This window comes from Macrosteles quadrilineatus, unplaced genomic scaffold (genome assembly GCF_028750875.1).
Source record: "Macrosteles quadrilineatus isolate MER2022 unplaced genomic scaffold, UCM_ALF_1.0 Scaffold_8__2_contigs__length_117827958, whole genome shotgun sequence".
In the NCBI taxonomy this organism is placed as follows: domain Eukaryota; kingdom Metazoa; phylum Arthropoda; class Insecta; order Hemiptera; family Cicadellidae; genus Macrosteles; species Macrosteles quadrilineatus.
The window spans coordinates 77,650,123-77,664,815 of NW_026542601.1; the positions used below are offsets into that span (position 1 = coordinate 77,650,123).

Genomic DNA, 14,693 nt, shown 5'->3' on the forward strand with positions numbered 1-14,693 from the left:
AGCGTTGAGGCTGTTCCAATGAAATTGGTGGCACAATCTGAATATAAATCTGATATAGTGCCTCGTCTGGCAGTAAACCTAGTTAAGGAAGCAATGAATGCATCTGCTGAAAGATCTGTGACCATCTCCAAATGTACAGCCTTTGTGGCAAAGCATATAAATAAACAGAGATAGACTTTAATTGGCTGCAGTTGACGTAAGATGTGAACCTTTACTGTAAAAGGTCCAGCATAATCCATAGCGGAAACATTGAAACAACGAGTAGCCGTAACACGTCCAGCAGGTAAGTCGCCCATTAAAGGTGCTGTCATTTTAGGCTTAGCTTTGAAACATCGAATACATTTAAATATTCTGGAGCGTATAACACTTCTCTGAGACAATATCCAGTAGTTTTGCATTAACATTGCTTGAAGGAGTTGTGGTCCTGCATGTAGATATATTTTATGAAAGAAATCAATCAGCAGGTGGACTACAAAATGGTTCTTGGGAAGCAAAATGGGATGTTTTGCACTGTACTTAAGTGGTGAATTTTTCAGTCTTCCACCAACTCGTATGATTCCTTCTTCATCTAAGAAAGGTGCAAGCCGTTGTATTTGGGTAGAACATGTTTTCTTAGCTTGAAGCGATTTGATCTCATTTGCAAAGCATTCCTTTTGCACACACCAACATATGCGATTTGTTGCACTTTCAAATTCCTGTTTGGTTAAATGAGTGGTTATTTTTGCCTTTAGCTTTAGACATTTAATAAAACGAAGAACATAAGCCATAACGTTTACAAGTTTAGACCATGAGGAATATTTACTTAAAAAATGTAGTTTAGAGTCATCGGTTGATGTTATGAGGTTGAATGTCTCTGATTTCAGTTCATTAAGAGATTCTTCAGGATCTGGGGAAAGTTTAGTTTGTGGCCATGTAATTGAGTCCCATTTAAGCCACTTAGGTCCTGACCACCAGAGCTCATGATTCATTAAAGCGGATGGTGTTAGGCCACGAGAGGCGCAATCAGCAGGGTTCTCTGCTGAGGAAACGTGTCTCCATATGCATGAAGGAGTAAGCTCTTGTATCTGAGCTACTCTATTTGCTACAAATAGTTTTAGCTTGTAAGATGGGGTGTGGATCCATGACAGAGCAATCATAGAATCTGACCACGCATTGATAGCTGTAATATGGTACTGTTTATCAAACTTATTGATGCAATAGTGAAGCAACTTGGCAAGTAAATGAGCGCCGCATAGTTCAAGCCTAGGTATTGTAGTGCGTTTAAGCGGAGCTACCTTTGATTTTGCAATCAACAAATGAGTTGAAACATTGTGATCAGAATCTTCTAACCTTAAAAAGACACATGAAGCATAGCCTGATTCACTAGCGTCTGAAAAGCCGTGTAATTGTATATTACTGGCGTTTACCATGGGAAGGTAGCGAGGTATTTTTAGATTGTCAATTTCTGAGAGCTCACTGATAAATTGAGACCATTTCTCAGAAAGTGTCTCAGGAAGCTGAGTATCCCATTCTAACCCTAAACACCAAATGTGCTGCATTAATGCCTTTGCCCAAAAAACCAGCGGACAAATTAGCCCCATGGGGTCATAAATCTGAGCAATAAAAGAAAGAAGTGCTCTCTTTGTATGTACTCCTAAGGGTTTGGGTATAGCATAAGAAAATTTGTCTGTTTGTGGTATCCATTTTAAGCCAAGGACACTGTGACAAGGTTGATCAGTGCTTCGAAGCATGAGGGGAGTTTCACGATGATCCAGCGGAACATTTTCAAGAAGTTTTTCATTATTAGAAGACCATTTTCGTAGCTGAAATCCTCCTTTGAGTAGTAAATCGATAACATCTTGCTGTAAGTCAAGGGCTTCATTTAAAGTGTCACAACCTAACAAAGCGTCATCAACATAGATTTGATCTTGCAGAGCTTTGGCTGCTAGCGGATGGTTATCACCTTCATCGGCCATTAGCTGTTGGATAACACGATTGGCTAAATATGGACTTGAACTCATGCCGTATGTAACCGTGGTTAACTGATACACTTTGATCGGATGAGAGGGCTCTTTTCTCCAGTAAATCAATTGAAATTTTCTATCATCTTCATGAATTAATATCTGCCTAAACATTTGTTTTATGTCACATGTGAAGACATATTTATGTTGTCGAAAGCGAAAAATTATATCAGTGGGATCGTTATGCAGTTTTGGGCCTTGGTGTTGTAAGCTGTTAAGCGAGATTCCAGTAGAAGTTGGGACCGAACTGTTAAAAACCACTCTTAGCTTGTCTCCTTTAAAAACACCATGATGAGGTAGGAAGAAGTGAGGTTCGTCTGAGGGCGGAATTGATTCACAAATTTCCATATGACCAGAAGTCTCATAATCTTGCATGAATTCAACATATTTCATCTTGAAGTCTGGTTGAGCAGCAAATTTATTTTCAAGTGAGTTAAACATACGTTTAGCTACAGGTGCTGAAAGACCCAATTTCTGAGGGGATTCCTTAAACGGTAAACGACAGATATATCTACCGGTATTGTCACGTGAGTGTGAGTTTAGGAAATGTTTTTCACACTCTGCATCAGTTGGCGAAATTTTCAAAGTTTGAGGCGGTTCTTCAATTGACCAGAATCGTTGAAGAGTAGCATGAAGATCTAAGTCGTTAGTTGAGAGAAGAGTGGATATTCCACTAAATTGAAGCGGTTGATTGGAGGGAGCAATAGGTGCGGCACCAAGCACAACAAAGCCAAAAATTGTTCTCATAATGAAGGGTAAATTTTCTCCCATACTTACAGGCGGCTCAAGTAAAGTTTGAGGGAATAGATCCGCTCCTATCAATAAATCAATGGGACCTGGCAAGTCAAAGGTTGGATCGGCTAGCATGTATTTTTTCAGTTGAGCTTTGATGAAGGGTGAGAGTTGAACTCGAGGCAGGTTACTTGTAATCTGATCAAGAATAAGAACAGGATGAGAAGTGGCCAAATTTGACCCACTGAGGGAAGAGATATTCAGATGTGTGAAACCTGTGGCTTTATGTTAGCCACAGAAATTCCTTTGATATCAGGGACGCCAACAGCAGAGCGTTTTACATTTAATATATTTGCACAACTTTCTGAAATAAGTGTGGTTTGTGAGGCGCTATCCAAAACAGCACGCAAAACGAGACCGTTTCCTTTGTGAGTAGAAACTTTCACTAAAGCGGTTGCAAGCAATACAGTATTATTCTGAGTACGAGCCAAACCCATAAGAGTATTCGATTGATTGACATGATCAGGGGACTTAACATTACTTGTACAGGGATCAGTGTTTGCTTCATTCAATGTTGTTTGAGCCTGGTCAAAATGCAGGAGAGTATGATGTCGTTTTGAGCAAGTAAGACAAGTCTGTTTAGATTTACACATTTTAGGTTTGTGCATACCAAAACAGTTTACACATAAGTCCTTACTCTTAATGAAGTCAAACCTGTCTTTAGTATTAATGCCCCCAAATTTAGGACATTTGAATACTATGTGAGTAGTAGCGGAGCAATAAATACATTTAAGCATTCGATCTTTGTCGTTAGACGACAACAATACAACATTAGCCCTATTAGTTTTAGCCTTATTCGCAAAATTAGATTTGATTGGGTGGTTGCTCTTATTTTCATTTGGTGAAAATGTTTTGTTCGAAACAGAAGCTAACTCCGCAGCCTCCTCTTGTGTACATTTATTTTCCAAGAAATGAATTAATTCATTGATAGTAGGGACCTTTTTTGAGTCATTACGTGAGTGTTCAAACTTAGTGCGGAGAGCAGAATCAAATTTACGCAAAATATGCGTTGTCAAAAGCAAACTTTCATTAGCAATATCATGACCAAGAGTTTTTAAGGCCTGGTAGTTTTCATTGTAAACTGAGAGAAATTTCCGCAATTGTTTGACAGTAGGCCTAGTAAGTTGAGGCAAATCTAAGATATTGTTAGTATGAAGAGTGATTAGCAACCTTGTATTGTGGTATCTATCTATCAGAGATTGCCATGCTATAGCATAGTTCGCAGCGTTAAGAGGCAAAGATTTCACCAAACTCAATGGCTCATCTGAAAGACAGGATAGCAAATATGTAAATTTTTCTATGTTACTGAGTGACTCATTAGTATGAACTGCATTTTCAAATATGCTATGAAACGACATCCACTGGTCTGGTTGACCAGAGAATTTACCTAAATCCAATGAAGGCAATTTTATTGTCGGAGGTACAGCCACAGCTTGTGCTGTTGAACTAGCGGTGGACTGATTCAATTGCTCAGATACTGCAGGTGTAGGTATTAATGTGCTACATAAGCTACTAATATTTATGTACAGGTCAGATATTTTATCTTGAAGTTCGGTTACCTTTTCATCTACGATGTCTTCAGGTAGGGGAGTTGTAGAGAACAACTTATTAACAATTTTTTCAAATTCTGCATGTTTTTGAGAAGCTGCAGTTGAAAGTAACTTTATTCTATTTATTTGTTGATCATTTAAAGATTCAAGGGCTTGAACAGTACTTAATGTTGTAACTTGCTTGTCGATACTACTAAGTCTTTGTTCAATAAGTTGACTTTGCTTGACAAAAGATAAAAATCTCATTTTGGAATAGAATAGTCAAACACACAATAAAACTCAAAAAGTCTGTATAAACTCCACCTTGGAATTTATAAATTAAAGTTATTTCTTCACTAGAAATGTCAATAACTTATTTTGCAAAGTATTTGCAATATAAAATCACACTAAATTATTTACATTTTAATTTACTTTCCAGAAGTTCCAGAAGTATCAATTAATACAATAATGATCAATCAACAATATTACTGTACAAAGCAATCAGCTGTTTTCGTGATAGATGAGGATCAATAACATTTGTAGATAATCAGAACAAGGAAAGGAAGGATATTTATTTCTGGCTACACAATGAATATCCTGGAATGCAAACAGAATGCTGAGAGGGGAAGGGGGGTATGTCTGCTAGAGATAAGGCTCATGAAATGGCTGATATATAATCATGAATATTTAAATTGTACATGAAACTAGACTTTCACTTTTGTGCATGTTTGGAAATGAAATATGAAAAATCATCAAACTTAAATATGTTTGATTTTGAAAATATATAGTAGCCTACAATGTCCTATGATTTTAAAAAATCAATAAAACAACACTGGCTTATTTAATAAATGTTCACAAATTATAAAAATGTGTTTGTAATGAAATAAAAAATGTATTTCACAATGAAATTAAATCTTAACAATTCTTTAAATATTTCCAACGCACTGAGTTTATCCGTCCGGCTCGAAGTACCAAAAATGTGGGGAATTTATGTTAATTAGAAAGCAATGTGGACTGTATTATAGTAATTTTGAATTGGATACACTAACCTTTTGTTATTAAACTGATGCGTAGACTGGGGGCCCCCTTTGATGAATCCTGAAATGCTATAATGTTGATAAGTTCACTTTTTCTCACTATATGATGTTAAAAAACACTTCAATTGTCTTTATAATAAGCTATAAGCCAGCGGTAAATATTTATGTTGGTATAGAGGTTTATGGTATTTGAAAATGTAGGAGAAAAGGCATGTTAAGTCCTCATAGCAACAGGACTTGCCCAAGAGTGTGCCACTACTCTACTGAAGGAAGGAGTTGGTCATGTGATACATATCAGTGACCAATCAGAGAGCTAGTCTTGAAACCATTGGGGTTTGAAGATACTGATGCACTCTATGAGGAAAACATTTAACTATTTGAAATGGTATTTAAATGGAGATTGTGGTGAAATCAGTTACATATTATTAGAGTGCATTAAAATTAAAAATTAATATAAGAATACTTAGAACAAAACAGTATATATATTTGACAATTTGAAAATAGCCACTTTGTTCTAAATTTTAAGAGGATTACAAATATATAATAATATAAGGAAGTAGATTTGCAAATAAATAAGTTATGGGCAAAAAACAGATTTCAGTACATAATTAGCGTTTAGCTAAGAATGCATAGCCTAACCATAGCTAGGAATCTGGCTGATAATTTACATCAATATCATTGGTGTGAACCTGGCAATAACTCCAGCCATAAGTAGTGCGCGCGCCCGAAAAAATCTATTGCTGGCCGCTTTGCGGCAAAATACGTCCGCGATGCATATTACCGATTATGCCAACAGATAGAGGACACTTTAACGGACACGACAGTATCAACATTATGTACCTAGGGAGTAGGTTAAGGGGGGTAAAATGAGCAATAAGTAGTGCGCGCACCACCAAAAATCTATTGCTGGCCGTATTACGGCAAAATACGTCCGCGATGCATATTACCGATTATGCCAACAGATAGAGGACACTTTAACGGACACGACAGTATCAATATTATGTACCTGGGGAGTAGTATAAGGGGGGTAAAATCGGCAAAAAGTAGTGCGCGCGCTACAAAAAATCTATTGCTGGCCGTATTACGGCAAAATACGTCCGCGATGCATATTACCGATTATGCCAACAGATAGAGGACACTTTAACGGACACGACAGTATCAACATTATGTACCTGGGGAGTAGTATAAGGGGGGTAAAATCGGCAAAAAGTAGTGTAGATCTGTTGGCATCATCGGTAATACGCATCGCGGACGTATTTTGCCGCAAAGTGGCCAGCAATAGATTTTTTGTAGCGTGCGCACTACTTTTTGCCGATTTTACCCCCCTTATCCTACTCCCCAGGTACATAATGTTGATACTGTCGTGTCCGTTAAAGTGTCCTCTATCTGTTGGCATAATCGGTAATATGCATTGCGGACGTATATTTTGCCGCAATACGGCCAGCAATAGATTTTTTGTAGCGCGCGCACTACTTTTTGCCGATTTTACCCCCCTTATACTACTCCCCAGATACATAATGTTGATACTGTCGTGTCCTCTATCTGTTGGCATAATCGGTAATATGCATCGCGGACGTATTTTGCCGCAATACGGCCAGCAATAGATTTTTTGTAGCGCGCACACTACTTTTTGCCGATTTTACCCCCCTTATACTACTCCCCAGGTACATAATGTTGATACTGTCGTGTCCGTTAAAGTGTCCTCTATCTGTTGGCATCATCGGTAATATGCATCGCGGACGTATTTTGCTGCAATACGGCCAGCAATAGATTTTTTGTAGCGCGCGCACTACTTTTTGCCGATTTTACCCCCCTTATACTACTCCCCAGGTACATAACGTTGATACTGTCGTGTCCGTTAAAGTGTCCTCTATCTGTTGGCATCATCGGTAATATGCATCGCGGACGTATTTTGCCGCAAAGTGGCCAGCAATAGATTTTTTGTAGCGCGCGCACTACTTTTTGCCGATTTTACCCCCCTTATACTACTCCCCAGATACATAATGTTGATACTGTCGTGTCCGTTAAAGTGTCCTCTATCTGTTGGCATCATCGGTAATATGCATCGCGGACGTATTTTGCTGCAATACGGCCAGCAATAGATTTTTTGTAGCGCGCGCACTACTTTTTGCCGATTTTACCCCCCTTATACTACTCCCCAGGTACATAATGTTGATACTGTCGTGTCCGTTAAAGTGTCCTCTATCTGTTGGCATCATCGGTAATATGCATCGCGGACGTATTTTGCCGCAAAGTGGCCAGCAATAGATTTTTTGTAGCGCGCGCACTACTTTTTGCCGATTTTACCCCCCTTATCCTACTCCCCAGGTACATAATGTTGATACTGTCGTGTCCGTTAAAGTGTCCTCTATCTGTTGGCATAATCGGTAATATGCATCGCGGACGTATTTTGCCGCAATACGGCCAGCAATAGATTTTTTGTAGCGCGCGCACTACTTTTTGCCGATTTTACCCCCCTTATACTACTCCCCAGATACATAAGTTAAAGTGTCCTCTATCAGTTGGCATAATCGGCAATATGCATCGCGGACGTATTTTGCCGCAATACGGCCAGCAATAGATTTTTTGTAGCGCGCGCACTACTTTTTGCCGATTTTACCCCCCTTATACTACTCCCCAGGTACATAATGTTGATACTGTCGTGTCCGTTAAAGTGTCCTCTATCTGTTGGCATCATCGGTAATATGCATCGCGGACCTATTTTGCCGCAATACGGCCAGCAATAGATTTTTTGTAGCGCGCGCACTACTTTTTGCCGATTTTACCCCCCTTATACTACTCCCCAGATACATAATGTTGATACTGTCGTGTCCGTTAAAGTGTCCTCTAAGTTATCTGTTGGCATAATCGGTAATATGCATCGCGGACGTATTTTGCCGCAATACAGCCAGCAATAGATTTTTTGTAGCGCGCGCACTACTTTTTGCCGATTTTACCCCCCTTATACTACTCCCCAGGTACATAATGTTGATACTGTCGTGTCCGTTAAAGTGTCCTCTATCTGTTGGCATCATCGGTAATATGCATCGCGGACGTATTTTGCCGCAAAGTGGCCAGCAATAGATTTTTTGTAGCGCGCGCACTACTTTTTGCCGATTTTACCCCCCTTATCCTACTCCCCAGGTACATAATGTTGATACTGTCGTGTCCGTTAAAGTGTCCTCTATCTGTTGGCATAATCGGTAATATGCATCGCGGACGTATTTTGCCGCAATACGGCCAGCAATAGATTTTTTGTAGCGCGCGCACTACTTTTTGCCGATTTTACCCCCCTTATACTTAGTGATGTGGGCCGGGTAAATACCCAGTGGGTAGGTAAATATAAATTGGGTATTTACCTGGGTATTTACCCGGGCTCGGGTAAATACCCAAAAACTGGGTATTTATAATTTGTATTAAAGTTATAGAAGATTGAGATGTTTTTTTGCAATTATTACCTTGTAAGGATAGCAAAATGATAATAAAATGTGTTAAACAAAATTTCATATGGTCACTACTAGCATTTTACTTCTCGGTATAATCGCCATAAATACCCAGGTCTGAGCATAAAGCATAATCGGCATAAATACCCTGGTCGCATGGTTGCACTGGTCCTGACTACTTATGATTTTTTAATTTCTATGATAGATAGATGAATTTATTTTATTAAAAGTGATGAATAATAATTTGTAAAGTAAGAATTATTATTTAGAAAGCCAGGAAAATTTAACCTAGTAGTGGCCTATGTATGAACAACTTAAGAAAATAATTAAAATTCAATCTGTAGGATGGCAGGATTTAATAATATTTTTGTTCTAGATCTTTTGTTGGTAAACTTATAAAAAAAAAAAAAAAAACTAATTTCATAAACTTGTGATACAAAAAATTTGAATCTATAGTACAATAAATCTTTCGAAATTATATTTATAGGCCCTAAGTTAGACCAAAAAACAGGAGATACATTTTTTAATAGGTTTATCCAAATATATTATTGTTCCCAACTAAGCGGCAACATAGAAAAGTTTAATGAAGACCTTTTATCCGGACACCTTTTAACCGGACAATTTGTATCAGCCCATTGGTTTAACCTGACTAGATTGGCAAGAAGTGAGCGGTACTGAAACGACTGTTCTCGTGGGAAAGATTTGAGACCAGTGATCACGTATCTAAATACAATGCTCTCCTAAATTAAAGTCGAATATGACAGTACCAGTACACGGTTTCTGTTTTAACAAGTTTTTGGGGACGTCGGTTTAACCAGAAAACCCGTTATCTGGACTAGCCTCGGTCCCGAGGAGTCCGGATAAGAGGGAGTCTACTGTACATTCAGTATTCTGCCATTCTGCCTATATCAATCAGGCCTTGGGTCTGTCCAGCCTTCCAAGCCATTTACACAATACAAATTTTAACTATCATAATTTAATAACAGTAGAAGTAGATTTAGGTGCACTATTTCTCTGATGAGGTGTTGTCTTGATTTCATAAAAAAGTGCTAGATCATTAAATAAAAGGTACTTACTAGCAATTCTGCAAAGCTTCAAGTTACTGTAAAAGGTGAAATAGACTATCCTAATTTATCATGTAATGATAACAATAACATATTTGAATCAGTTATTTATGAAAGGGCTCATGTCATTTTTTTTTACAAATTGGCTTTTGGTCGAAAATCAATAAAACATACATATCTGCATATTTATTTATGAACGGGCTCTTGTCAAACCTGTTGTAATGCACATTGAAGCCAGCTGAAATCTGTAATTGTTTGTGAAACGGCTCATGTCAGAGACAGGAGCCCTTTCATGAACAAAGTTAGGTTGGCAGCGCATGCGCATTGGAAGTTTTTTCCTGTCAGCTGAGCTTCTGCTGGGCTTGTTTTTCTTACTTTTCTACTGCACCATTCTATTCTAAGAGAGTTGAGGTTAGAGGTTATGTTTGTTTGGTATTCAAGCTACTTTATACTCGTTTAGCCTACTCAAGTGCTTTTTTTAAAATGTTAGAAAGTGAAAGTCCTGACGACGAAGGCCTAGGTAAAGAAACAAATAAACGAAAAAGAGGTGTACGAAATATTAAAAATATAAAGTGAATGTTATTAAAAAGGCCAGAATTCGAGGAGATGAATACGTCAACTACAAAGGAAATGTTACAGAAGCACGTACAACTGGAATACCATGCACGTATGTTGAATGTTTATCTATGCTTTACACTAAGTTACCAACATTCCTAACTTAGAAACAAAGTCAAATCACCTTTCAATTTTTATTATGTTGTTTCCTAAGAATTAGGTTATGTCTTTATTTGATTATTTTGTTGGAAAAACTTTAGGCCTACACATTTTTTATTTTCTCTAATACATAGTAGCCTAGAGACCAAAGTTTGTTAAAAATGTAGTCACCAATTCATCTCTAAACCGAAAAGACCTTAAGACGTTAAGGCCTGATACATTCTAATTTTTTTAGGTGCAGAATGAAATGTTTTGAACATATAACTGAAGAGGATCAATTAGATATTCTAAATAGAGGAGGAAGCTTTCAAAACAAAGATGAACAAGATTTATTTTATCAGTCATTAATAGAAGCCCATCCTGTTAAAACTAGAAGATCAAGAGTTACTACACAAACTGAAGAAGAACCTAAGCCTAAGCATTCTGTTGCACATGAAAGTTCTTTTACCTTTCATGTACTGGTTGGTGAAAAAAGAACTAAAGTTTGCAAAAAGGCTTTTTTGAGTTTGTATGGAATAGGCGATAAAAAGGTTAGAAGACTTAAAAATTTACTTTTAAAAGGTAAGTCGCCTAGAGACTTAAGAGGACAGCAGATGAATAGGAAAACGTTTCCTAAAGATTATACGGATCAAATAAAAAAGCACATTGAGTCCTTCCCTTTAAAAATAAGTCACTACTCATCTAAGGAAATTAAGTACTTAGATGCCAACCTTGATATCAAGAAAATGTACAATCTGTTCTTAGACAAATTTGAGGGAAGCGATGTAGTTTATAGCTACTATTATAAAGTATTTAAAGAGCATTTTAACTATCGGTTTGGAAGGCCCCAGATTGACACATGCTGTGAGTGTGAAATGCTTAATACTCGCATTAAAAACCCTCAACTAAATGAGACTGCTAAACGAGTAGCTGAAGCACAGCTATTAGTTCACAAGAAGCGTAGTAACAAATTTTATAAATCAATTAGTGAGACCAAAGATTACTGCGCCTCACACAAAAACGCTTTACTTTTATGTTTTGACTACTGTGCTAACATATCTTTGCCAACCCTTCCAGTTCAGGACGTGTATTACCTCAGACAGTTGTCAGTTTACCCATTCGCTATTCACAATAGCAATAATGACTCAGCAACTTTTTACCTATACCATCAAGGTGTTGCTGCTAAAGGTTGCAATGAAGTTTGCTCTTTCATACAAAAATACATTAATGACAATGTACCTGCAAATGTTGATGAATTGTACCTATACAGTGATAACTGCACAGGTCAAAACAAAAACCACACCATGATCAGGTTTTTGCAATATCTCATAGACAGTGGAAGATTTAAAAAAATTGTGTATCGACTTCCAATAAGAGGACACTCGTACCTGCCATGTGATAGGGTATTCGGCGTTGTAAAAAGAAAATTAAGAAGATGCGATCGCTACTATACCGTAAAAGAGGTAACGGAAATGATAATAAGTGCTTCAGTACAAGGGAAGTTTACGGTGGACTTGGTAGACAAAGATGACATTTTGGATTTCCAAAAGTGGTGGCCCAACTTTTATAAAAAAAGCACTTTCTCAGAGGAAACCAAAACTGAAAAGAGGGGGAAAAGGGAGTATTTTACCATAACTTCTTATCATGAGTTTTCTTTTCACCATTCCAAGAAAGGTCAAGTGGTTGTTTCGGATTTTATTGGTGGATTTCCTTCAAAGACCTTTAATCTTGCTAACCAATCAAATCAACAGGTTGAAATTTCACCTCCCACTGACATTCTGTATAAAGAAAAAGTTCCTATACCAAAGAAGAAAATGGATGACATCAAGAAGCTTGTCCAATACGTTCCTCAAGAACACCTAGCCTTTTACCATGAGCTTGTTTGTTGGCCAACAATTGAGAAAGACAGTTAAATAAGACTTTTTCTAACTCGATTCTATTTTAACTCATTATGAAATGTAATAATGTGTGTTTTTTTTACCAAAAATAAATTTGTATTTTAGTCACGCTTGAAAATAAAAAATGGGTTTTATGTTTTCAAACCTTTTTTTATGAAAGGGCTCATGTCAGTAGTTTTTAAAAATTTGTATAAAAATTAAATATAACATTAAAGTTACAAAAACCAAATTCTAATATTTTAAAGGATTAATATATCTAAAATAGCAAAAAAACTGAAACTAAGTATTGTAACTTAGCAACCAAACAGTTTTTCTTGATTTCCCAAAAATTTGGTTTCAATGACAACAGCCCTTTCATAAATAACTGATTCATTTAGGGGTGGATAAAAATGAATTTCAATCGATTTCATAAATACCCAAAATACCCGGGTATTTATGGATTTTGGGTATTTACCCGGGTAAATACCCAGGGTATTTACCCCGAGTTTTAAATACCTGGGTATTTTACATCACTACTTATACTACTCCCCAGGTACATAATGTTGATACTGTCGTGTCCGTTAAAGTGTCTGTTGGCATCATCGGTAATATGCATCGCGGACGTATTTTGCCGCAAAACGGCCAGCAATAGATTTTTTGTGGCGCGCGCACTACTTATTGCCAAGTTATTGCCAGGTTCACACAAGTATCAATATCACTACCTACTTCTTCAGGATCATCAACCAGCCCTTCAAAATCACTTAGCCTAAATCTTCTTATAAAGCACCACGTATATCACTAATTTTGATTTTTAACACTAAAACAATGATAAACGTAATAAAACACATCAGTCATCGGTGCGAGGTTAACCAAGCTGTTTACAAATACGCACGTCAGCTGTCTGCTGCAATATTTTTGGAACTAAAATGAATAGCGCTTAGAGACAGACCTCCGGAGAAAGCTCTGAATCTGTAAAATAAAACGAGGCTGCACTTTACTTGACGTCCTACACTCATTCGATTGTTTTTTCGATTCGATATTTTTATTCGATTGTTTCATTCGATATATCGTTTGGTTAGTTAGGTTAGGTTAACCTTACCTAACTAACCAAACGATATATCGAATGAAGCAATCGATATATCGATCGATATTTTCATTCGAATGAGTGTAGGACGTCAAGTAAAGTGCAGCCTAAAACGATACCTAGGCCTAACTCGATCCAGTTCAATCCGATTTTGTCAGTCATAGAGCCTTCGCCGTAAACAGTGTTTGTGAGTCGCTGCAGCGACACAAAACACTACACAAAGTGTGTTGAAACCATTTTTAGGCCTAACCTATGTGAAAAGGCACAGTCATCCCCATCAAGGGAAATAAAGCTTAAAAGATATAATAATAGCCGAGGCGTAACTTAGCCTAAGTTTAACCCTTAGAGTGCCAGGCGAGAAATAAAAGTAACGCTCAAAAAATGCCGATGATTTTTCCCGAAGGTCGCGCTAAAAATGCCGAGCGCGATCTGGCGATTTTTAGGTTAAAATTTCGTAAAAATCGAATTTTCGATATTTCGACCAACGAAAATCGATGTATCGCATCTAGCAACTTTCGACTCAATGTTAATATATGGGTTAAAAGAATCCGAGTATTTATTCGGTTGTTATGACAGCTGTTCGATCATTACGAAACGTCCGGTCAGCCGGACGTTGGCACTTTTGGCTCGTTCTAAAAACGTCCGGTCGGCCGGACGTTGGCACTTTTGGCTCGTTTTAAAAACGTCCGGTTCCCCGGACGTTGGCACTCAAAGGGTTAATTCACACTTGACCGGCAGTGGCCTAGGGCTCTAGCCATAGGGTAGCCTAGCCTAACCTATTAAAATTAACACTAGGCCTAACTTAATTTCAGATAAAACCTAATCTAAAATGCTCAGGTTTAGAAGCTAAAAATAGACCTGCCATAGATACCGGTACTGTAATAATTAAGACTCCCATGAAAATCCGATTATGGTTCAAGGAGGCATGCGTCAATATTGAGATTGTCCAGCTTAGCCAATTTTCTAACTAGGACTAGACAACGAAGTTTTAACTATTTGTAGTTACCTCAAGCATTTATTTCATCCTAAACCAAATAATGTTTTTCTAAGGTATAACTAGATCAAGCACAGCACTATAAAGCCACTTTTATACACACTTTTAGCACACAGAAATATCATCAGTCGTCACAACGTAATCAACGCCAACGAACGAACTAGAGAACAAAGATGGCGG

The 14,693-nt window shown here is 37.6% G+C and overlaps 1 protein-coding gene across 2 annotated transcripts in view; it reads right to left on the reverse strand.

Moving 5' to 3' along the window:
• LOC129001714 (RNA-binding protein 25-like) overlaps positions 1-14,693 on the reverse strand; it is a 52,268-nt gene that overhangs the window by 34,783 nt on the left and 2,792 nt on the right. Inside the window, exon 1 of one of the 2 annotated variants that reach the window (XM_054429111.1) lies at positions 14,526-14,680. The exons of the other annotated variant lie outside the window; for it this stretch is intronic. Coding sequence (XP_054285086.1) covers positions 14,526-14,534 — 9 coding nt within the window. The 5' untranslated portion in view covers positions 14,535-14,680. Of the gene's footprint in view, positions 1-14,525; positions 14,681-14,693 lie in introns of those variants that run through there. 2 annotated transcript variants of the gene reach the window in all.